At 35.6% G+C, this 27,271-nt stretch overlaps 1 protein-coding gene across 9 annotated transcripts in view; it reads right to left on the bottom strand.

The window, feature by feature from the left end:
- Positions 1 to 27,271, bottom strand: part of LOC148037900 (putative serine/threonine protein kinase IREH1) — a 167,610-nt gene that overhangs the window by 41,822 nt on the left and 98,517 nt on the right. For all 9 annotated transcript variants that reach the window (XR_015690729.1, XR_015690730.1, XM_087676878.1 and 6 more), the window contains 2 exons: positions 21,981 to 22,032; positions 582 to 638 (listed from right to left, as the gene is read on the bottom strand). Coding sequence is in view for 7 of the 9 variants with exons in the window: in XM_087676878.1 (XP_087533004.1) it covers positions 582 to 638; positions 21,981 to 22,032 (109 nt within the window). In the remaining 2 variants the exon portion in view is untranslated. The remainder of the gene's footprint in view (positions 1 to 581; positions 639 to 21,980; positions 22,033 to 27,271) is intronic.

The following is a 27,271-nucleotide window of genomic DNA, read 5'->3' as shown; positions in this document are numbered from 1 at the left end:
TTCATTTGACCACACAAATGAAATGATTGTGCTCATCCAATGATTAGAAGATAGGTATTATGAGCCCTTGGAAATGAAAGCTTTACATGAAAAGACTCATTACTTATATAAAGTATTATGAAAAACTTAATGAGAACTTCAAATGGAAGCACTAATTAGTTATCAACTATATATAAAATGGGCTTTGAATATCCATGTCTCTATGTATAAGCTTCTAAGCAAATGATATTGAGAATATGTAACAACCTCCTTCTCATGAAGTATGTTTTAACAAAAAACTATAAAGCTTTAGGATATATTTTTGCAAAATGCATCATAATAGGCTCCTGACACTTTGGAAAATGGTGTGCAAAAGTCATATACTAGACAATAATACAAGTTAAGTTTCCCCACCACATTGCATCACTTTACTACACTATTGTATGCCGGAAAAAAGCAAAAAATGATTGGAATTATATAACTTTCTAATTAATGTTTTTTCATCTAGAAGAAAATAAAACAACTCACTCTCACAATTTTGTGACTACAATATAATGTTCAATTTCACTAGTTGGACCTTAACCTAAATTTTGGATTCTCACCTTTTGTTGTGTCAACGTATCCCAGTTCACATCCTTGAAAAATGGATGCAACTTCACCTGCAATGCCATTTTTATTTTAGCATGTTTGACTTAGAAATTGCAAATACAATTTCCTATTTTATCAATTCATTGTTTTGTGTGTGTGTGTGTAAAAAGCTTTTTAAGAACTTCCTAAAAATGGTTACAACTTACAACTGTGAAATTGTAAAAATATAGATGCACAAGAGACTTATAAATGTTATTTTGTGAGAATAATGTTGTTTGCAAGTTATAAAATGCTAAAAAGTTTTCTCTCCTTGAATCTTGTGTTAACATAATCAACATAGCTCTAGTTGCACAAATCCAACAAAAAGCATTGAAAAAGTATCAAAATGTGAGAAAATTGCAATTATACTTTATTGGACTTGTAATAGATGTTATTGTCTAAGTTGAACAACAAAGAGAAAGAGGAAAAGTTAGATTAATATTTCTTTTAAAAAAAGGGTTATTATAGAGAGAAGTATAGTAGTGAAGGGAGTAATATTCAAGTACAATTGCTACATTTTCTACATTATTATCTACAAACACCTTTCAAGAAGGTGCCCATGATTATGTTAATGGTAAGATATATTTATAGCTCATGTTATTAAAGTTAAACATTTAAGATAATGTATGTAGGCAATCCTATATGATTGGCCTACCTTTCTCAAAGACCATTAAATTTTTTTGAGAGCAATTAGAGAAACTCACAAGCATTATCTATGCTTTCCTTGATAATCCCTTGTTGAGATGGACTCTAGAGTTCCCAATGGACTCCTCCAAATACTTGTTTTACATCTGTGCTTCCAATCATGAGTCATTTAGGAATTATATAAAGTAGTCCATCTCGACATTGTGAGATAATACACTTACTCGTGAAAATTAGACCTTTCATTAACTTTGGAGAGCTTGGCTTACATTGGAGATTCTCCAACATTTACCCTTCCACTAGTGCAAATGAGGTGGACCAATTGTCTTTTTCCCTATTACAGATCTCTCGAAGAATCATTGTCTCTCTTTCTATAGGGTTAAACCCTTCAATAAGTGTATCCTTGCTTTTCCAATTGACCCTACATGATCTTAAAGTTGCTTCCACCTTAAGATTCCCTTATTGCAAATACTTGCTACCAATCAAGGGCTATTTGTAGGAGTGACCAATAAACCTTGACTCAAGGCCCCCCTCTAACTTTCAACCAAGGCTCTCATCACCTCAAAGCCTTTAACAACAAGCTTGAGCTTTATTTCATACTAATTTTCTTCCCAAGAGAAAAGTCGGTGCTTGAACCTAAGTTGCGATTCAATAATAAAAAACTTGACAATACAACACTAGGGTTGTCCTTTGTTAAGCCTTTGTAGGAATTTGAAACTTGTGCCTTGAAGAAAATGGGCGAACCTAGTTCACTAGACTTCATGCGACCAAGAAAGCCTCATTCATGTTGCTCAAGGATCTTTTCATTAAATGGTTCACAAAGGCTAGCTACAGTGATAACCTCATCATTTACTTGATGAACATTGAGTAGTAAGAGGAAGAGAGCATGTGTGACTATGTCTCCAAAGTAAGGAGCCTCTTTAAGTGTATATTGATTGCCGAGAGATGCACTCATCAAGGGTATCCAAGATAAAATGACTTATGGGACCATGGTAAGTAACTCAAGTCTTAATAACTGCTCCAACATCAATAATATACTTGACAAAGCAATCCAATTTTGACTTATCTTGAAGCTTTTCTAGGCCCAATACTCACCACTTTTGGGATCATCAATCAATCCCAAGAAATGAGAGCTCATCAACTTTATTCTCTATAGGACTAGATATATTTCTTAAGTAGGGATTCAACCATCCTCCAACTAACTTTGAGAAGGTGATAATTACCCCCAAAAAATTCACATATGGTGAATGGATGGTTTTGAGCACCAACACCTTAGCTACGAAACTCGAAGTCCCTCCACACTAGCCCTATAATTTTGTCTTTACTTTCTCAAATACCCATTAAAAATGTTGAGCCAATGAAGACCCTATTCTTATATGGCATTTTATGTATCATCTCATTGAGCCAAACTCCAAGTTTTCAATGCAACAACCCTAAAACTTGGGAGCAACCTCATCCAATGAATGACAATCAACTAAGTATTAGTTAGTAAGGGAGCTATGGAGCAACAGATCTAATCGACCAAAAAAGGCTATAACCCCTTGAGAGGACTCACTTCACAAATATTTTAGTTGTTTCATTTGGGAAAATAGACTCCATGTTTTTGCATGATTGAGCCCCAAGTCCTATCCCTCTTGCAACAAATAGAAAAAAAAAAGGTATTCCAAGATAGGCCTTTTCAAAATTGATATTTATGAAAATGTATTTATTCTCACTTTGTAAGGTAAAGTCTCTAAATATTCACTATCCTTGGTGACTTTGACTAAGATAATAGAGCCCATTAGACATCAACCTACATGGCTTCAAATTTGTTTAAACTGGCATCACCACTTCCCCTAATTTGCACTTCCAAAAAGATTGTATACCCTCCTTAAACTCCAGAAACCTTAATTTAATCTCTTGTAGCGCTACCAAATTTGCTTATATATCTAGAGGATTCATTTTTCTCACCACAAAAACCTCTCATGTTCTCCTCATTGTTGAGAAATAATCAATGATGTATGATCCAAGAAGAGATGTCCTGAATCCCATATGCACAGTGAGAATAGTGGAGAAGCTGGAAAAGCTATAAAGGCATGTACTTTGTTCACTTTTTGAGGAGAATGTTATTGTACTTTGTACTACACTGTGTCATTGTCACATCCAACTTGAGATTGTGTTTATAAGTCCAAGCATTCAATCTTGGAACCTAATTCACTCAAGTAACAGTTAGTGTCATCTGTCCATGTTGCAATGATTCTAGCTATCACTTTTCAACCTCCATAGCTGCAGCCATGCTCAAGATCCATGCATTCTCACATGGTATCAGAGCCATGGTGAGCATAGGCTAATTCTCCTCATTGCTCTCTTAGTCTCTCACAACCTCTGGAAAACTTAGTACAAACACATAAGTTCATTTCTTACTCCTTTTTCACTCTATTCCTTTGGTCTGCCATAGCCAGTCTGTACTGATCCATGTTGGAGAACTTAGGGAGAACAAACTAAGCCATATCTTCACTAGCATCCTTCTGGAGTTTCTTCCCTCAACTCCCTGCGCTCCTCCTTGGCATGTCACAGCATGCCATTGTTTGCCCCAGCACCCGGCATTGCAAGAATTGTAGCTCGCTGTGTAGAATGCACTGTTCACTGGTCATACAGCTCTCGCCATCTACATGTGGTGCAAGTGACCTTGCGACCTTAGGGATTTTGAAGCCTACCTTCTAAGCTTCCTTCTCACCAAATATTTCATCAAATTATCATCTCCACGAGTTGCAAGGAAAGAAAAACTAGTCGACCTAGTGAAACCCTAGTGCAGGACTCCATAGCCTTGAGCTTCAAGCTCATAAACAACTTGAAATTCTCACTCTTGACAAATTACTACCACTCTGATCTGCATCTACACTTAGTTCCTAGCAAACCATCACATCAAATCAACAAGCAAGAGGCAGATCAAGCATTGACCTCCATCACTAAGCTCAAGAATAGTATCCATTGATACTCAACTAGTGTCATTTGACACCGATCTTCTTGTATCTCTTGACACATTGACCTACAAATTTTTGCTAGTTGTTTGAAGATGATAAGCATGACAAAGCTTGAGCAAATAGCAAAGTTCAACGGTGAGGGCTTTCATGCCTGGAAGGAGAAAACCATGTACCATCTCATGAGGAAAGACCTCTGGGATCTCTTTGAGGAAGATGATGCAGATGACAATGCTAAAGAGGAAGATGCTGTAGAAGACCAGCCTAAAACAAAGGCATGGAAGAAGATGAACAATAAAGCTCTAGGTATTATTGCCTTGGGTCTATCAGATGATGTATTACATCACATCTCTGGTATCTGGGATGCAAAGAAGGCATGGGAAGAACTTGACAATATCTTTGGTACACAAGCAAAGAACTCGAAGGTAAATTTACTTATGCAGTTTTATAAGTTGGATGTAAAAGACAGTTCATCTATGACTGTACACATTAATAAGTTCAAGAGCCTTAAAACTCAGCTAGCAACTCTTAAAAAGAACATTGATGAAGATGAGGCAATATCAATGCTACTTGCCAGTGTTAATCATGAACTGTATTAGAACCTTGTTTCAACACTAAGTAATGTTCCCATTCTCTCACTCAAAGACATTGAGCACTCACTGCTTGATGGAGAAAGCACACTTAAAAGCAAAGATGTAAAAGAAACCAGTTCAAGGGAAAATCTCTTATACACCAAAGGAGTTGTTGGACCCAAAGGAAGAGATTGAGGATTCAACATCGACAACAAAAGTCGGATGACATGCCTTTACTGTGGTAAGACTGGCCATATTGCCAGTGAATGCTTTCACAAGAAAAGAGCACAGCAGATGCATAATGACCACCATCAAATTCAATTCATGAATGAAGAAGAAGAAGATGCTTTCGTTACCATCAACAACTCTAACAGATTGTTCTAAGGAATTTTATTTCCATAGTGGATGTAAAAACTCTACCAAGAATGTAAAGTTTTAAGCCTTAACTTGACTAGGCTGTCAAAGAGATAGTCTCCTGGTCCATGTTTACATGCAGAGGGGGCAAAAGCCATCAAGGATAGAGACTCATCATTTTGAGGGGAGGTGTTGAGAAATAACAAATGATGTATGCTCCAAGAAGAGATGTCATGAATCCCATATGCACAATGAGAATAGTGGAGAAGCTGGAAAAGCTATAAAGACATGTACTTGGTTCACTTTTTGAGGAGAATGTTATTGTACTTTGTACTACACTTTGTGTCATTGTCACATCCTACTTGAGATTGTGTTTATGAGTCCAAGTATTCAATCTTGGAACCTAATTCACTCAAGTAACAGTTCGTGTCATCTGTCCATGTTGCAATGATTCTAGTTATTACTTTTCAACCTCCATAGCTATAGCCATGCTCAAGATCCATGCATTCTCACACTCACATACCATATCTTTATTTTGAGCTTGATTGTAAAAAATATGATATGTGCATCATCATCTAAGGTCTTCATCAATGCCATTATCCAAATATAAATACATATTTTGCTTCACAAGAGCTTACAATCAAGATTTTTTTAGAAATTATTTGGCTTTCCCTCTATTGCTCGGAACTTCCCTATGGTTTTCTTCCACTTTGGCATTCTCCTTCCCACTTATAATGCCTCATTGACCTTGGCAACCAGTTGCCAACCAACAATTGGCTTATTAACTTGTTCCTCTACCATTACTTATAACCTTTAAGATTGGTTAAGAGGGGCTTTACCCCCACCTCCATTATAAGTAACAAAGTTCTAAGAGGCCATAGCCCCTCCTCCATTATCATTAGAAATATTCTAGGAGACTGAGATTCTATGTTATTGACCTGGTTTTCCTTCTTACTATCCACTCTTTCCTCCCTCTTCTCCTCATGCACTCACTTTAGCCATGCCTTTGCAAAATTTTGTGATGCATGTTAGGCAACATACATTTGGAGCCAGGAAAACTTGACATGTGATGATCTCGAGCCATTACCATTGAACAAATCAAACATTTTTGGAGGCTCCTTTCTATGGTCCCATAGTATGTAAGCTTTCTTTTCATCCCTCGTGGCTCTCAAGCATTGCTAACAAAAAATAACATTTTAGTGTATTTGTATTAGCCAAAATTCTAAAACATTGATTGGAAATTTTTCATGCCCTTAAAAATAACGATAGAATTTTCACCTTTTTTTGTTATAAAACCAACATTTCATATAAATTGCTTTGGGAGCTTCCCTTTATTTTTATAGATTGAGAAAAAAAAAATCGTGAGCATTGCTCCTAAGCCATTTTTAGGGACATACAATAACTTTTTGAGAGTACTTTTGACATGGAAAACTAATCCAAGTGATCCATTTAATATATAAGGATGTCATTTGGAACAGAGTTCATGGAACACGGCAAATAGTAAGGTAGATTTCCCACCACAACCAACTATGCTGCCAACCATAAAGTGCCTCTTTGTAGATGAACCCAATAGTACAAAAAGAGAATAAATACATAATCCAATAAAAACCTTGACCAATAGATCTAAATTGGTGAAGGAGCTTTAGCTTGGAAGGCTAAACCATTGAGCAAACTCTTTATTTTGACTACATTTTTAGTTGTGTATATGCTTGTAATTATATGTGTATAACTATTGGTTGTGCTTCCAAGGATATCTAATGAGGATGAGTCATCATAGCTAGTGAGTGAGAAGTGTGTTTGGATGGATGAAGGAATTTGGAAGTATACAATAGGAGAATAGAAGCTCCTTGTCTGAAAGAGAACTATTGAAGTTTGTAAAAGTGTATATATGTTCTCGAATTCTAGTGAGACTAGTCACATGATTGGATACATACATAATACAAATCTACTAAACAAGAAAGTGAATTCTAGGAGAGGGAGGAGACATAACTTTTAAAAGTTAGATAACTTCAAGTATTTTGTGAGACTTTAAAATAAGATCTGCAAGAACAATGCAAATATACTTACATCTAACAACAACATCATAGGATGACGAGGACCCACTTTCAATTGCTCTAAATGGCTTGAAGAACAATATGTGGATGTCTTTCTCTACACTGAGAGAGACTTCTTACGTAAGAAGATGCAGATTATTAAGTGGTTCTCTACTCGAATTCAAGTAGAGACATAGGACATCCATCACTTATATGTCATGGTGCAAGATGACTAGAGAACACCATAAAATGACCAAAACTCTAAATTTCAATCACATGGGAGACAAAGGAAGTGAAAGAGGCAAGCGAGCTAGTGACATAGATAAAACACCAGTTTACATTGAGTTAGATCTGACTGAGAGCATTGTAATTGATTTTCACCTCATTAGTTTGCAAGATCTTTTTCGACTGGTGTGTAGTCGCAATTAATCAACTCATTGTTTAGTCCAAGTAAACTATGGGTTCATTTGCTTTTGTATTTATTCAATATCATCATACATTTGAGTACTTTTACTTGTTAATGTTTATTTTTACTCATTATTATTTATTGTTCTACTCTTTATTCACACTAGCTTATCTTGAGTTCAAGTAAGTTAGATCTTTCAGCTAAAAAGATTTCTTCAGTGCATTAATAAGCACAAGCTAAAATCGTCACATGGTATTAGAGTTCTTCAAGACCTGGATAGACCTTTATCTCACGGGGGATTCACTAGTAGTAATAAGGAGAAATCACCTACATGCAAGAAATATATGAAAATACCCCTTATCTACCCCCTATTTATCGCCTTACCTTATAAAATGTACCTTCCTTCCCTTAAATAACCCCCCTTCCTTACACTCACGTGGTACCATATGGTAAACCCTAGTGGACCCCCAGGTTTTATCTATCCATATAGCTCTCATACATTTCTTGAGATGAGGTAGAGCCTGCTATTTTGACTGAAGTCTAGTCTACATAAGGGAAGCTTAATTTGTGTTACTTTTCTTCTTTGTCGAACTATCTGCAAAAGTTCTCAATTCTTGTGAAAAATGGAGTTTAAATCCTCTTGCTTAACATTGGAAAGTGGTGATAGACTCACTACGTTATACCCCATCTCGAAGGCCAAAATGGAATCATTCTTGGTGATTTGTGATCTTTGGGATATTATTTGAGGAAATAAATATAGGCCCAATCAACTCAATGAGTAGGTCAAGTATGATAAGCAAGCAAGTTTAGCTCTCCATGTTACCAAGATAAATGTCTTTAATGATCTTTTGAAGAAGGCTAAGAATGCAATGAGCACAAAAGTCTGCTTGGGACTCACTTCAAACTATTTATGAGTCCAAGAATATATCTTGAGTCCTCACCTTGAGGATTAAAAACCAAAGTTATAGGCTTGACCATTAATTAACTCATTATTACTTAGTAAGGGTAAAGAATCTTAACAGTGATCTTGCTAACATTGATAATAAACTAGAACAAAACAGATTGGTGTACGTATTGTTGAATAGATTTGGTAAATGTTATGAGAACCTTATCCAAAGTTATGCTATCCAAAAAGAACGTCCATCACTTGAGATCGCAAAGTGTTCTACTTACTAAAGAGCATATGATTGCTAATGAAAGGGCAACAAGGGGACAAAGTAGCAATAAGAAGAAGTGTTCTACTTGCTAAAGAGCATACAATTGCCAATGTAAAGGCAACGATAAGACAAAGTAGCAATAATAAGAAGTCCAATGAGGGATCTTCTTCAACCTCAAGAGGAAGAGGAAGAGAAAGAGACTCCCCATAGAGGTGAAAGATCTACATCCTTCTCACAAGCAAGCAAAAACCAAGAAAGATTCTCAAGCAACTTCAAGAAGAAGGATAATTGAAAGGTGCACTACTATTATTGTGGACTATATGGTCTTTTTTTCTTTAGAATGTCACAAGAAGAAAAGGGAAGGTAGAGCTAAAAACTCTTATGGAAGAGGTATAAGAGGGTAGAAACTATGAAAATAACAAAAGGGATGACTAGTATACCTTCTTAGCCATGACAAAACCAAGATGATGCATGTATTGATCCATGGTAGAATGACTGTGGTACAAGGAGCGACATGACCAACTATAAGGATTAATGTTTCTAAAAAATGGCTCCATGTGAAGGCTCAAATAACGTGATATATACAACAAATGACAATGGATGTGCTGTCAAAGGAGTTGGCACATTCTAGCAATAATGCTTAAGGGTAAAAATGCCAAAATATAGGATGTTCTCTATGTTCCATCCCCAACAAAGATAACGTTGGACAAGTTACAAGAAAGGGATGATGAGAAACGCCTTATCAAAGGCAAGAGGAAGAACTATAATGTTGTTTCTAAAGGAGTCAAAACAAGTATGTAAGAGATTGACTGAAGTTATCCCTATCCCCAAGGCTATCATCATTTTCCACATAGCCACATCGCCACCCCCACCCCCATCGGTCCTCCAACCCATGCCTCCCACTTGCCCCTTCCTAGCCTACTCCACCTTTCCCCTTACGCCAACCTAAGCGCACTGCCATTTGTATCAGCCATCTTCTATGCCCACCACCTACCTACTTGCACTCGCTCCACCAGCTCGTCGTCATTTGCCTACTTGCGCTGGCCTTCTCTTTACTGCACCTATCTACTTGTGCTCTTTCCTAACTTGTCACTGAGCAACAGCTCCAGTCAATCTGCACCGCTAAGAAGGAATTGGAGGAGCCTGTAATCTTCGAACAAGTTGTGGGTCGCTCCCCCTCCGCAACTCGACTTCGAGACTTGCTTCACAGGAGCTTGCACATCGACAGACACCTCACAGATAGTTGAGGCGGTGCTGTTGTGGCATGGTTCAACTCACCTCTATTCCTCGATCTTGTGGTTGCCTATCGCCAAATCGGTGGAAGATTTTGGGCGATCCCTAATGCAATAATGCGTATAAGGGTGCGGAAGGTACGGGTCCCACAGACACGAGGAAAATCCATGAGTCCTTGGAGATCAAGGCTTGAAGGAGGCTATGGTTTAGGCAACAAATCATTGTGATAGGGCAACTCAGATAATGCCTTCGTTGTCATGATTTTTGAGTGCACAAATGGAGGATGATGGTTATATAGTAGCTAGATGATGATTTTGGGCATCAGACTTCTAGATGCATGCGCTTTGGGACTAAGGCCACATAGTAGCTAAGTGCACAAATGGGAATGATGGATACATCAAAAGCGTAGTGACACTAGACTAGGAGGCAACCAAGGTACCAACAACCTATACATACAGTCACAATAGGTGTGCAATCCCCCAAGGGTGAGTGGTTGCATCAGCCCCATCTCCACCCCCTAGGACTTGCTACACCACCCTCCACCCCTATCCAGTGACTCAACACATCATCCCCTATACAATCACAATAGGTGTGTAGTCCCCCGAGGGCAAGTGGTTGCATCAACCCCACCTCCACCCTCTGACTCATTACACCACCCTCCACCCCTATCCAGTGACTCAACACATCATCCCCTATACAATCACAATAGGTGTGTAGTCCCCCGAGGGCGTGTGGTTGCATCAACCCCACCTCCACCCTCTGACTCATTACACCACCCTCCACCCCTAACCAATGACTCAACACATCACCTTCCCCTTCCTCCCCCCAAACCCTCACCCCACCTCACCCACCAATATTTTCCCACCCTTAGCCTCCTCTCATAAGAAATGGTGAGATAGAGACACTCATGTCTTCCCCCTAAGCAACCCTTTCCACTTTGCGACTAGACCACAGCCCCAATAGCAAGCCACAACTTTCCATGCCTAATATTACTATGCCTCAAAGGCTCATTTGAAAAGTTGGCTCCTAAAGATACTTCCAATAGCTTAGGCCCGAGCAAACATCCTCCCCTCCTTCAACCAAAGACCGTTAGGGAAAGTGGAGTTTTCCCTCTAATCTATTGTCAAGTACCATTCTATGTCAACTCTTTGCCCTCTTTGTCTTCAACCATAATGAGTAGGAACCTATTTGGCAAACCATAGTGTTTCTTCATGAGTATAAACCTCACATCCTAAAGCCTAAACAACCTCTACTATAGTGGGGCACAAGGTCTCATGAAGTTGATCATTCGCGGTAGAAGTTACAACTAGGCCTTGCTAGACATTTTTAAATACAAGAGCATACCCCTCCCCCCTGTCCCCCCCAAGCAAGTAGAGTGGGGAAGGTGCTTTCAAGAGGTTCTCACAACCTGCTACAAGTATGCTATCAACACCCATGATCTAAGCGATGGAGTATGCACCCTAATTGGCTTGAGTCTATTATCTTGTGTGTCTCACCATTGGACAATTGTTCTAGAGACAGTCTTGTGGATGTGGCTAGACATGGGAAATTTGTACATCATGATTCTCTATGTTTATGTGTTGGCTTTTGGCTAGAGATAGTGGTTGTAGTGCCAAAGGTGGACTTGTTGATTGTTGGAGGTGACGGCAACAACTTGAAGACTCTAGAGGGCCGGTTGGGCCAAGGCATGGATTTCCAAGGCATTGCGGATGAGTAGCCAAAGGCCTAGAAGACCTTCAACTATATAGGTGCTAGGGAAGCTTGGAGGATCCACAAGCAGATCCAAAAATTCAAGCTTGATCAAGAGAAGGGATAAAGCACGGGCTAAAGCAAAGGTCTTTGAAGATCTCCTTACCAAGAAGGCTCTAGAGACAAATGGTATTATAACTGTGAAACTCTATCTCAACATGAAAGGCATCAATGGTATTGATGTAACTGAGTCTATGAATGTGTCACCTATTATGCGAGGATCCACCTCAACGGTGATTTCAAAGTCTCATCATATCCAACTTACCTCCTATTGTCCCAAGAATCCCTCCATGGAGAAAGGCAATGAGAAAGTCAAAGAATCGACTATTTCCATGGCACTTGAATCTCCAAATATGCTTTTAGTAAAGGAAAACAATGCTAGAAGAGGCTTCAACCCTAGAGAAAAGACCATCAAGTTTGATGTTTTCTATAGTAAAAGAGATTCTCAAAAGGTTATGTCTTTTACTAGACAATTTGATGTTGCTTTTGGTGGTGAAGATTAATAGAAAAATCAAAGATTAGGATAGTTCAAATGCATTTAAAGGATGTTGCCTTAAATTGGTATTGTTGAAGAGAAAAAGAAACCCAAGCATTGGAAAGAGTTTAAGGAAATGTTCAACAAGAAGTTTTTGCCTTCATCCTCTTTTGAAGTAGATGTACAACAAGAATGGGAAGAGTTGGAATCAAAGCCAAGGAGACAATGTTGAAACATATATCAACACGTTTGGAGTTGTTTCTCTTAAATTTACATGTCTTAATGAGGTTTCTTTCAATATGGAGATGAGAAAGTTTATCTATAAATTACATCCAATTGTATGATAAGTTGTTAAGGTGATAAAGCGTAATACTTTGGAAGTAGCCCAAGGTGCAGTGCTAGAAGCTGAAGGACTACATATGCCATGGGTGCTTAGTAAATCCTCTAAAGAAGAACCACAAAAGAAAAAGACCAAGATATTTAACTAAAAGAAATCAGATCAACAAGAGCCAAAGTATAAAGATGGAGATACACCACATTTGCTATCCATAAAGAGCTAACATATCAACATTTAAGCAAAACATACAAGAGAAGGGCAATGTTTCTTTCATGCAGAAAAAGAACACATGGCTTATCAATGTCCTAGTAAGGCAAAGAGGGAAAACTAGGCCCAAAAGTCATCTCAAGCGAATGTTGTACCATAGGAATCCTTACAAGAGGATGAAACTCCGTCAGAGAAAAGGAAGCTTTTTATGGCTTGGGGTAAGATTGCTAATCATCATATTTTCATTCATTTTGATACAAGGGCTACATATCATTATATCTATCTTTAGATAGTTGAAGCTCTACATCTACCAAAGGAGAGATTTGGAACACCAAAAATGTCAGATGTCATTTTTCAATAATGGAGACTCAAATTGTTTTCATTTTTGGGAAACTACGAATTCAAATAGGAGATTATGTAGATCATGAGAGTTTTATCATGGAAGATCTTGGTCATTGTGATATTGTATTAGGAATACCCTTGTTAAGAGTAAATCCAATTGACTGAATCAAAATAAATTTAGATTTTCTTTTACGAGTAAAAATGGATATTTTGATGTGACAGTGCAAGAAAACTCTATTTCCATTTTTCCCATGTATAAATATATAAAGCAATGAAAAAAGCTATTTTCTTGTCAAATATTCTAACAAAGAGTTTAGAATTGAAGAGTCTATCTCAAATATGAACAAGAAGCGAATAAATTTTTTGAAGGAGTATGAAGATTGTTTTGCAAACACTTTACTTGATGAGTTACCACAAAAAAGGCCAGAAGGTCATCACATTGACCTCATTCCTAGGAATTTACCTCCAAATAAACCGCCCTATTGTATGAGTCCAACACAAAAAGAGAAGATTATGAAGTAAGTGAATAAGCTCTTGGAGAAGGGTCAAATAAGACCTAGTTTCTCATCTTTTTGTTCTCCAACCCTCTTAATTCAGAAGAAATATGGATATCGGTGTATATACGTAGACTATAGGTACGATTCGGAATAGGTTTTCCATTCCAAGAATTGATAATTTATTAGATAAGTTAAATGGATCCAATGTATTCAATCAGATTGACTTGAAGAGTGGCTACCATCAAATAAGAACTGCTCCTTAAGATTGTTATAAAATAGCATTCATGACAACTTTTGATTTGTATGAGTTTCTTGTGCTACCACTTGGTCTCACCAATGTTCTTGTAACCTTTAATACAAGGATGAAGAAGTGTACATATATTTCATTGATGATACTTTGTTTCCTTTAAAATATGAAGAAGAGCATATGCAACACTTGAAAATAGTGTTTCAAGAACTCTATGGGCACAAACCTTATATGAATGACAAAAAGAGTGAATCTTTCTTAGAAGAGATTCGATAGTTGGATCATACTATATCCAAATATGGGATTTATGTGCATACAAAACATGTCAAGGCTATTGTAGAATAACAATAATTGACCACTTTTCATAGAGTTTAAAGTTTATTGTAATTATTCTCTTATTATATGATATTTATTAAGTGGTTTATAACTGTTAATGAGACCATTGCATGATTTGACCAAGAAAATAGTTGCATTCCAATGGACCAAACTAGAGAAGGAAGATTTTGTAGATATGAATTTCTATATTAGCAAAGGACCTATTTTGATTATACCTAACTTGTCAAAGTCTTTCTTTGTGAAATGTGATATTTCAAGAGATTGCATTGATGGAGTCTTAAACCAAGAAGGATATGCAATTGCTTAAGCAAGCAAAAGGTTGCAAAATGCAAAAAAGAATGCTACTACCTATGAAAAGGAGTTGATGACGGCCATCATTCAAGCTTTAAAAGATTGGAGGCACTATCTTTTAGGGTGGAGAATTTCTCATCAAGACAGACTATGATACTTTGTGACATTTTTTCAACCAACCAAAGATTTCTAAAAACCATATTTAATGGACTAATTATTTAGCTCAATTTAACCTTCAGATATTACATATCCCTAGGAAGCAAAATAAGATGGTTAATGCCTTATCAAGAAGACCTCAGATTCATGCCATGTCCATGATTCATTATACATATTTTACTAGTACGAGGGACATATATGCTTATGACCAAGACTTTAAAATCTTTTGGAAGAGTTTACAGATTTGTAAAAAGTTAAACTCTTACGTTATCAAGATGGATTTCTTTTCATATAGAATAAGTTGTGTATCATTAAAGACTTCAAGCCCCTAAAGTAATGGCAGAATGCCATGATACTCCTTACACGGCTCATTGTGGTATTTTTTGCTACAAGCAAGGCACTTGAAATGTTTTTTTTTTTTGCCAAGCCTTCAATGAGACATTGAATAATTTACTAAAGAATATGATCATTTCATTCTAGTCAACAAGACTATCAATATCAATATATAGCTAGAATATTTATTCAATAAGTTTTCAAGCATAATGGTTATCTTAATCCATTATGGGTAATAGAGATCCATGAACCAGTGATCTCTTTTGGTGAGCTCTTTTTGAAAATTTAGGTATAAAGCTTACTTTTTTTTTCTTCTTATTATCCTTAAACAGATGGGCAAAGTGAGATAGACAATCTTACAATGTTGGATATGTTGAAGTGCTATTGCCATGAAGCCAATCAAAAACGGAAAATGTATTTTGCTTTGGTAGAATATGCTACAATAACACAATTCATACTTCTACAAGTAAAGCACCATTTGAGATCATATATGGAAAACCGCTCTTACTATTTATTCTCAAAACAGAGGAGATATTTCATGCCGATGAGTTCGTGCATGATATGGATACAACTTTTTTCCAAGTGGCAAGCTATCCAAGGATCTCAAGAAAAGCAAAAGAAATTAGCAGATAAGCATGAAAGGCACCTAGTTTTATAATAAGAAAATTGGGTGTGGCTAAAATTTGATAAAGCTTATCTAAGAAGCTCTAACAAGCTTGCATCCCAAGTCACTAAGCTCATAGCAAGAACTTATGTGTCATTTCAAGTCACTAAAAAGATTAATGATGGTTTTTACATGTTACAACTTCTAGAGCATTGGAGAATTCACAAATGCTACTCATATCCATCTTTTGAATCCTTATAAAGGTCCTCCACCATCGAAAATTGTAATAAAGGATCTACTTGAAGTAGATAAATACGAAGAGATACTTCAACCAGAGAAAATACTCTTTCATATGATTAAGAAATGAGGAATAATGTATTCACAAAGTTTCTTTTGAAATTGCTCATATAAGCACCCCTTGTTCGAGTCCCTGAGTCTTATCACTCGGACAACCATATGCCTTGAGGAGCCCACTCAGATGACCAAATTTGCAACTCAGATGACCAAATTTGCAACTTAAATGATCGAGTCTGGGACTCAAACAAATTGTCTTCAAAACCCTATTTTTGACTATTTTTTGCCAATTTGAGACATGTTAGGGCCTTCTGTTAGTTGTCCAGCAACTAGGTTGAAATCTAAACCAGTGGGAAAACCATAGAATTGTTTGCACTAAAAAACCTTGACCTAGCAGTCCAAGAGTGACTGAAAGAACTAACCATTGGCCGCTACCTTGGATAAAGACCTAAGTTGACCCGCTTGATTGAACGCCTGTCATAGAATACCTATGACAACCCGTGAAGGACCCAATTTTAAAATACTTGCAGCTTATGAAAAAGCTATAGGATTAGAAATACTTCAAGCAATATCTTGAGAACAATACATATTTCAAGAGGGAGGGATATAACTAACCTATTTTATATCAATTGTTATTAATATATATTGGCTCAATGATTCATATTAATTTAATGCTCATATACTTTGAGAGATGGTTTGTATTATTTGAGTGTTTTATAACATAATTAAGTATTTATCTTTCTATTGAAGGGTGGCCAATGGCTAGAATGCCCTATTATTATACTTGGATTGTTATTTTGTCATTGACAAGTTTGAAAACTTCTAAAATTTAGGAGGTTATTATTTTTGAAAGTTTCACAAATACAAATCTTGTTCATATCGAAGGCTCCAAAATATCACAAAGGGCAATTTTGTCTTCAATGATGTCTCAAATTCTTAACTATTTTTAGAGTAGAAGGTCTAGAAACTTCTTTCTCTATAAAAGTGGCATGTGACATCTAGAATAGGACATGTGTCATTTTGAAGACACAATCTTCTCTACATTTGTCATTTGGAGCAAGACTTGTTATTTGTAGTCTCTAATTTTCACTTTTAAGAACCCAAACTCCACATCTATAAATTGAAGGTCTCTCTCTTCATTTCCAATAAGCTATTACATTGAAAATTCGGCCGCATGCTTTGTACTCTCATTTTTATCACTCATCAAAGAAGCACTTACTACTTAGCTTGGTCTAGTCCAAGAACTAGATTTAAAAAAATGCTTGCTGCCTAGAGTATACAAATATTAGGGATTCAAAACTCCATTTTTCAGAATTGTAGCAAACCAGTCTTGTATATATTGTTCAATCACCTAGTGCCCGTGGTTTGTTTCCATAAATTCGTGTAAAGGGAAAGGGGTTAGATCCTCTCTCTCTCTCTATATATATATATATATATATATATATTTATTTATTTATTTATTTATGGTGATAATTAATTAAGTTGTTCAAGTTCAAAGTATTGTCATTCTCACGTTCTTCCCCATGCTTACATCTTATATGGGTTGGGCATTCAGCATATCTAACATTACATTTAATTCCATAGGGTGATACATCTTGAAGGAATAATGCCATATGATTTTTGGTAGCAAGAGCTTATTGATATATACGATCTTGGTAGAGCTTTGGACATCCATAATCCACTCATTGCACAACCATTGGGATTACCTTATAGAGCCAGCCTTGAGCTCGTAATATTAGTTTATACTCACTTGGGATGGCCATGGCTTGTTTTTCATAATGCAAGTGGTCCTAGGTCATAATATATCCCTTCTCGATGGCTTCTCTCCCCCACCCTCTAGACCTCCTTGAGAGGTTTATATATGTGATTGTTTTATTTATTTTCAAACAGCTCTGGCTAGACTTTTGAGAATACATGTACTACTATATAATTCTTCTTAATAATATAGCTATTCGCACTTATTTTGCAAAACAAAAAAGGGGAGATAGTAGAGAATCTAAACAAGCTTGTTATGTACATACTTTCTCTTCAACAAGCTATGAATGCAAGAGGAGAAAGTGTATCTTTAGTTGGCTTATGGTACAAAAGATTGGTCTATCTTGGATACAACTCAACGTTAGGGATGACAAGGAAAGATATAGTTCAAGGACTACCTCAAAAGGTTCAAATGCTTAGCAAAGTATATGAATCATATGTTACGATGAATTTTCATAAAAAGCCCTTTTGAAGGTGTACTACAAGGACAAAAAACTCTCTCCAACTCATCCATTCAAATCTTCATACATGGAAGATAAAAAGCATGAAGGGTTGTAGCCATTTTGTGACAATTTTAATAATGAATACAATTGAATATTAATGGGTCTACTTCATCAAAAGAAAAGCTAAAGCATTGAACAAGGTCAAGGAGTTCAGGACTATGGTTGCAAACTAGTTAGGTAAAAGGATCAAAATGCTCAAATTAGACAAAAAATGTGAGTGTACTTCAAACACATTTTGGAATTTTTGTGATAAAAATCATATTAAGAGGCAACTTACATGCTCAAGAACGCCTCAAGAAAATGGTACTGCAGAAAGAAAGAACAAGGCACTTATGGAGTGTGTGAAAGCCGTGCTTGTGAAAGAATACATGCCTAATAGGTGGCTGAAGCACTGAGTAAAACGGCCTACCTTGGTAATAGAATGTCAACTAAACCATTACATAGTAAGATTCCATATGAGTTACGTTTCAAAAGAAGACCCAAAATTTATAACTTGAAATTATTTGTATGTACATGATATGCTCTTTCATATGAGTTATGTTTCAAAAGAAGACCCAAAATTTATAACTTGAAAGTATTTGTATGTACATGATATGCTCATACTCCTCAGGAAGACAATGATAAAGCAGTAGTCAAATCAAGGAACTGTATATTTTTTGGGTATACTGAAGTAAGAAAAGCTTATAGACTCTATAATTCACAAAAGAAATCCTTTTTTGTCTGTAGAGTAAACAAAAAAACATTCATTGAAAAAATTGATTATTCTATAGTTAGAAAACATCCTCAGGAAGCTCCTAAATCACATTGAGTTATCGTAGAAGATTTTTATGGCAACAATGAAGATGCTACTAAAGAGTCATCCCAAACACCCACTTTGAGGAGATGTCAAAGATAGTGGAAGACTTTTAGTAGGCTTTTTTAGAATGAGAATGGAATCAATGTATTTTAGTAATCTATCTTTTCCTTGATGACCTCTATCATGCAAGAAGTCGAACATGTGTCCTATGAAGATGCAATCAATAAGACAAAATGGTATCATGCAAATGGATGAAGAGTATGTAACTCTCATGAGGAGTAGCACATGGAAACTTGTGGATTTATCTAAAGGAAAGTATGCAAATGGATCTACGAGCTTAAGTGCAATGTGGATGGCACCATTAATAGGTTTAAAACAAGGGTAATAGTCCAAGGCTACACTAGATTATAAGGAAACTTTTGTTCTAGTAGCAAACATAACTAATCTTAGGACTCTTATATCTTTGGCTATCACAAAAATTTGGAACTTCTACTAAATGGATGTTAAAAATGAATTTTTGAATGGCTTCCTAGATGAGGAAGTATATATGTAGCAACCAAAAGGTTTCATTGTAAAAAGTAAAGAAAACATTGATTGTAGATTAAAAATCAATATATAGATTCAAGCAATCTCCAACAAGCCAGTATTTAAGATTGCATAGTAAGCCTATGCAAATGAGTCTCACAAGGAGTCAATACAATCATAGTCTCTACTACAAGCATGATGCTTAAAATATCTCTTTCATTTTCTTACTTTGTGTGGATGATTTGGTATCAATGTTAGTAATGATAAACTCTTAGTGATATGGAAAGAAATTTAATTCCAAAATTTTAGATGAATTGGGTGTTTACTACATGTTTGGAATAGAATTATGCAAAAATAAAGGGACTACTTTAATCTCTCCAAAAGTAGGTTACTTCTCTATTAAAAAAGTTTTCAAAGGACAACTATAAGTCATTTTTCACCCCAATGGAATTAGTTGTACAAAGCCAAAAATGTGACTAATTCAAAGCCCTTTAAGGATGCAAGAATGGATAGGAAGCTAAGTGGGAGCCTCATTTATCTTACTATCATAAGGCTAGATATTAGCTATGCAATTGGCAAGCTAAGTCAATTCATCTAGGCTCATACAAAATGCTAGTGGACTACACCCATGAATGCTAAAGTATATCTAAGGCAAATGTACTTATGGTATTTAGTACAAAGAGAGTAACCTATGGCTAAGAGGATTCTTCGATTTTGATTGTGCAAGTGATGCAAAAGAACAAAAGTTCACTATTGGTTATGCTTTTTTTCTAGTAGATGATGCAATCTCATGGCTTTGAAAGAAGTAGGATACCATCCCTCTTTATTATACTAAAGTTGAATGCAAGCCTCTTACACTCACAGAAAAATAAACTTTATGGATACAAAGATTACTTGTGTTGTAGTTGGAATGTAGAAGGAGAAAACTCCCACAACAAACTTCAATGACAATGAATTAGCTCAAGCATTGGCACACAATCTAATTTGTCATGCACTGATCAAAACATATCGAAATGGAACATCACTTAATTGGAAAAATGTTCTCTCTTGTGAAGTAATTTTGAAGCATGTATCCTGTGAATTTATTGCAAACATCTTCGCAAAATCACTTAAAGGGGAGAACTATTCAAGTAGTATAGATTCAATCTTGGAGTCAGAAAGATCTTTACATGTAAGGGCTACCTAGTTATGGGTAACTTTAACCCTCTCAGATCACAACTCAATCTATTGTGCACTAGTCCATATACTAAATAAGAAATGTACATTGAACCAAAGCTCACTGAGAGCATTCTAATAGCTCTTCAACTCATTGTCTTGCAAACACTTTCAACTAGCATGCAATCACTATGAGTCAATTCAATATTAGAATGTGGGTTCATTTTCTTTTGTGTTCCTTCATTATCCATGATACATATGAGTAGTTGTGTTGATTCTCATTTATATTCATTCTTATTTACCCAATTATGGGTGAGAACTCGTTCATCTCCTTTCATTGGTCAAGTTTTAAAAGTTATAATTGCAAGCCATAAAAGTGGTATTATTTTTTCGTTGCACCACAAAGTTTAACAGATCAAAAAGAGTGTCAATTTCTCTTCATTATGTAATGCCACATATGGATGAGCTTCATGAAATGAATGTTCTAAAAGGTATATAAATATCCAAACCTTTTTTCTTTTATGTTAGAAGACTTGTGTAAAGGCATGTAATGTAACTTGCATAATTACAAGTAAGAAGCTTATGCTTATAATCACAATGCCATATTAGCATTTTATTGTCTTATATATTGCACATAAAGATTTGACCTTATGTTGTATTGAATGTATAATATCTTAGAAATTTTAAAAAAGATTTCTTGTTTTCCAAGTGTAGTTTACCTAACATTTAGTATGAACTAAGGTGTGAATTGGATGCTTGAAAATATGCAAGATGTGTAGCTAATCACCTCTTAAGAGTATTTTACTTGTCCATGTTGTGAAAGCATGTCTACCCTATCTAACTTGGGTGCATAGTCACTCAACATGGCCTATTTTTGGGATATCAAAATTATCACATTTAAGAACCAACCATAGCTTGGTTGTTCAAGCTCCTATATAAAAGCCTCTAAATGATTTATGTAATTTTCTCCTCTTAGGATACTATGCCATCAATGAGAATACTTTTTTGAAAAGTTATGGCTCCATGTCTAAGATTTACAATGTGGAAACTCTATGTTTAAGTCTTCTTTATATAGAAAAAACCCCTTTAACATATTGAGTTTACAATGTTCTAAGGAAAACTATTTAAGAATGGTAGAATGACAATTATTTGAACCTAACAATTAATCAACAAAAATCACTATAATCTACGTGAGTTTACATGTTCAAAGCCAAATTAGATACAACATGTGGGAATGCTAATTTATTGGTACACAACAATTCTTCTCCAATGCTCAAGCTAAAAGCATGAAAGATGAATTGAAAGCTCAAGCCTTAATTAAATATTATAACATAAACTAGAACCCTTGAATTTCAAGGTCTTGAAAAGAAGTCTAAAAATGGTAAAACACAATGATCAAGTTAGAAAATGAATACCTCTAAAGCTCCATGTGCTCCAAGCCTGAAAGTAGGATCCTTGTTGAGAAGTCTATCAGAGACAAATTTGGAATGTTAATTCTTTTTATATCGATCAAGCATCATTGCAAAAAGAAAAAAAGCTAGTATACATTATTAATGTTAAATGACTCTAAGTACTCATAATATGTATTGTTCCACAATTTAAGAGGCAAGCCTAAATGTACAAAAAGGTCCACATGATAGAGGAATAATACAACTTCAACCCTAATGACTTGAAAATCTAAACAAAGACTTGAACTTTCATTCTACCTTACAAATATGAGATCACTTGAATGTTTTGAACTCTAGTGGCAAAATTATTTGTCAAATTGAAGCCATATATTCTAAGAAACTTCAACAAATTTGGATACATAGTTTCCACATTCTTAGGTTTTTAATCACTATTATGCATTATACCTCAAATCCCTAGGTGCAACATGATGCCATTTTTATAGGTCTACTAAAAAACATTGGCACCATATGCACATGATGATTTACATGAGTGATAATTAAGCCATCAAGAATAACTTATAGAAGTAGGACATTTGATTTCTCTTGTAACAATATTTGAATGGGTTTGATCACATGGCCTATAGTGATTATGAGCCAACGATCTCTTTTCTTATGAGGCCTTCATTATTGGTCATATAAAATAGGTTTTTTCCTCTTCAAATGAAAAAATGCCACGATCTCTTTTCTTATGAGGCCTTCATTATTGGTCATACCACTTTTTACGACAAAATTTTGGGGTATCCCTTCTCTATTTCAATTTTATATTGGAGTGATTGCTAGTCAACCAACAAGAATTGAGGTCCATGTGGCCTCCCAATCACCTAGTAGTTGGATCCTAGCATAATCTGAACCAACCTTGCCCAAAATCTCTATGATGGAGAAAGGCAAAGTCCAAAGTTTTGTACAATAAGGCTATGCTTTTCACCCAAGCACCAAGAACAAGCTCAGTTCTAAAGTCTTTTGACAAGGTAGACATTATGATGCCAAGGCATAGTGTTTTGGAGTGCAAATACACCATGCTTAGAAATCATGAATTGTTTCATGAGTGTGAATATTTTCACTAGTAGAATACATTTGAAGTGCCTACATAGTCCTTGGAACTCATTTATGACACTGTTTAACATAAGCATGAATCCTTTTAGCCACAATGTGTTTGAGTTTATCTAACTACAAGCCATAGTTTTTTATTAAAAGTCCATGAGAGTAGCAGATCCTTATCAATCAATTCCAATCCACACATTTTTTACACTAGCAAGGCTCATGGTCAAGATCTCCTAGCCAAAGCTATCAATTCAAAGCTACTAGAGGATAATCTATGGCAAGAGCCCACCATCCTTTAAAAAACAAGGTGATAAAAATCAAAAGGACCTACCTTGACAAATATGGAGAGTGAAATAAAGTGATTTAGATTAGCAAAACATGTACATATATAATGGTGTAGCATTTTGTAACCTATAGTTCTTGAAAAACATTGCTATGACCAATATTGAGGATCCACCAAAAAAAAAATTGTAGGTGTAACATTAGGATGATTTATTTTTGCAAACATTAAACATATACAAAGGATTCAAAAACGTAGAGTGAAAGCAAACCAACATTCATGGCGAGATGTGTAGACACGAACAAATCTTTTGTAGTTGAACTACTTAAGTCATATGGGAACTAAGAGGAACGTCTAATAAATATGCTTGAAGATAGAGGTCCTACCACTTACACTTCTCTATCAAGATACATAAGAACTATATAGCAGCAAACCAATAAGATGTTAGAATTCCTACTATTAACCATTGAAAATATGAGAAATATAAAAATCACGTAACAAAAGAAGGCATATTTTTATACTTTCCTAATATGGGTTACAAAGGAAAAATGAGCTCCATGTAGTAACTAGTAAAACCTTGAAGGAGTTGGCAAAAAATTAGGGGAACACAAAAAGAATCTAACATAATGGCTTAGGCTTTGGCAAGGCAACAACAAGAAGTTGTAGTTTGTTAAAGCTCAAGTGACAATGTAGATATCTACTCATGCCCATTTGGAAAAGTGAAAAAACCACAAGTAGAAAATGAAGCTCACTTCTTTTCTTAACTCTATAGACACAAAAAACATATCATATACTCTATACACAATTTAACTTTGTGAGATGAGTGCAAAGCCTCAAGTTATGGAGGATAGAATAACTTTAAGAACCAAGGTGAAATACTTCCCTTGCTCAGTCAAGAACTTTGAATCTAGTTAAAGCAAAGTAACATCAATTTGAATCTTTTTCACACTTATTCTACTCTTTAAGACAGTTAAGCTTTAATCAATTTAACATTTGATTAGTTTAACATGAGCAAGATATAAACTTTCTAAGTTTTTGTTTCAAGTAAAAATTTGCAACTACAATTAAATCATATACATGCTTCTAGCTTAGAAGAAATTAGCATATTTAATGGAAAGAATACATATACTAGTGTTGTAGGGAAAGACATCATGGAAAGTTGATGAAAATAGAGAAGCATCATCCTTTAAAACAATATGAAGTATGGAGCAAGAGTCTTAGGTGTTTGTATGCAATTCAATAATGAGGACTGTACATTCTACACCAATAAACATGCTTATAAGAAACTTCCAAATATATTTGTGTACAAGCTCAACTTCAATTTGTAGTGGAAATTCGAATGTGATGATCCTTAATGATAGAAAATTTAAGTCAACTAACACCATGACAAGGATTAAAAAGGTAATATGGAGCAATATTGGTGGCATGAATGGTTGCCAAATAAGTCCTTAGTTGTCAACTACCAAAAAAGCCTCTTTAAAAACTACTCTCTTAATATTTGAAGACTTTGACCCAAACAAGTTACTCTTTCCCTAGTATCCCACACCCACAAAATTATCATCGCACTAGTGATGTATAACCATATACTTATCCAAAATATTTATGACTAACATTAAAGTTTATAATAGTGTTAAGTTAAACATTCCTCACACATGGGAACCTCTAAAGTTGTAGCATCATCAAGAGACTCCAAACATGTGAGATCTAAGAATTGATTGGTTTAAATGGCTTAAATACAAGTTTCTATTTATTTTAGTCAAAATAGTTGAGCCTAGAACCAAATACATAAAAAGGTGGGAGTCGCTCAAATATGAGTTGTACAATTGTTGGAAGGACATTAAGTCCTGATTCAATTTGATTAAAACCATGATTTAGCATGAGATGCCTCCCTTGTTGATGAAAATATTAAAATTGATAACAATAACATTATTATTCCTTCTAGGTGCTATGATAAAGTTGAGAGAGAGAGAGAGAGAGAGAGAGAGAGAGAGAGAGAGAGAGAGAGAGAGAGAGAGAGAGAGAGAGAGAGAGAGAGAGAGAGAGAGAGAGAGAGAGAGAGAGAGAGAGAGAGAGAGAGAGAGAGAGAGAGAGAGAGAGAGAGGCGCTTTGGTAAGAATGTAATATCATTTTCTTATGCCTTGCAACCATCTATCCTCTTTTTCATGCAAGGATTTGCATATGGCCTCCTCTAATAAACTCTAAATGTCATCATGAGGACTTGATCCACAAGTTTTTGAGGCACCTTATTTAGTGCTTACTTTGAAGGCTCACATTTTAGAAGATGCTCAATATTTTGACATCCCAATTTTTTGAAGCACCTTTAACTTATATGGCTTGAGTTTCAAACTATCGAGAAATCTATGTATATTATACATAATACCTATTAAAAATGATATATTATATCTTTAACAAGACATGTCATTTGAAATATGCAACATTTTTAAACTTGTTATGATGGATATAAAAGCCAAAAACAAGCATGGTAGCCATCAAATTTGGGCCCTGCTTACTTGTTAGGGCTATGAAGTTTACCTTTATGAGTAGTATCTCCTTCCATGGCCAACATTGGTCCTCTTATGTACTAATTAGTAGTGCCTAACGATCATTTGTAAGTTTTTGTGCTATTGTCTTCGTGATTGGGTGTGGTCTATCCACTATCACTATGGATATCAACCCTCATGTTAATGAACTCTCTCTCTCTCTCTCTCTCCCCAAAAGAACTTTCCTATCATGAGTCACAATACACATGGACAATGTCTCGTTGAGTCATAACATGATGGCTATAGCAAAAGATTAGACTCTAGAGTGAAATCATGATGACCAAATTCGTTGACAAAAAAGCTACATATTTATTCAATCACCTATAAGACAATAAACCAATATCATTTTCTTTGTTGTTGAGATCTCATTTTCTATTTTGTGCTCATAAGGAAAATTTACAAATCGAACATTATTGCCAAGACCTTACATAGGCAAGTCAAAAAAGATGTAACATCAATGAATGTAGTTGATTGAAACCTTTGGTTCAAATAGCGCTCAAAGGCAAGTCCACATAAGACATGAAAAAAAAGCACCCTCAACTTGCAACCCATTCGAAAATGTGAACATATGAGCTCTAACCACTACCTATGTAGGCTATGTGTGTTTGTTCCATGAGACCGTAAAACATATGCGATGTGAACATCACACATTTAAGAATCGACAAGGCAAAAAGAAGTTTAACTATAATAGCTTTGGCAAGGCAAAGTGTGCCTAGGTACCCTAAATCCATAACATCTTTTTGAAAATTGCCACCCACATTTTACACATCATAGGCTCGACTCACTTTAAGGCTAAATCAAACTAACTTGAGGCTAGCAATTGTTTGTAATGGATTTTCATAGGGATTCAAGTTGGCTGTCACTTTGGAGCATTTGTGGTACCACAAGGAATGTCACCTTGTACTTGACCTTTTATGGATTGTACATACGCTAACCAATATGCATTCACCTAAGAAAAAGAGGAGGCCTTAGCATTGTGGATCAACTAGGGTAGTTGTGCCAATGATCACTTTTGTTTGTTACCCTATGACAACCTACCTCAAAAAGAAATTTTGGACAAACTAACACATAATTTTCTTCACTCTAGTTAGGTGAGAACACTCATGCTATCTAATTTTGGCAATTGCCCATTGAACCAAAAGATCACGGATGGGGAGCAATAGATTTGCACAATCCATCAATTAGCAAGAGGCAAGGTTTTCTATTATTGGTTGACAACACCAAAAATTGTAGCATCACCTAGTCAAATGTGACCTTGAATTGGTGCACAAGGCTGATCTTCTTTTCAGCGTCCCTTCTTAATTGGCATTGTTATCATAATCAAATGATAAGATATGGCTCATGGGAGCTCAACACATTATGGAACTTTGCACAAGTGAGATCTTGTTAGCTTGGCG

This window comes from Lygodium microphyllum, chromosome 4 (genome assembly GCF_053477565.2).
Source record: "Lygodium microphyllum isolate KBCC chromosome 4, Lygodium_microphyllum_v1.1.10, whole genome shotgun sequence".
NCBI lineage: Eukaryota > Viridiplantae > Streptophyta > Polypodiopsida > Schizaeales > Lygodiaceae > Lygodium > Lygodium microphyllum.
Note: the sequence above shows the minus strand (reverse complement) of the source record. Positions and strands in the feature narration are given on the sequence as shown.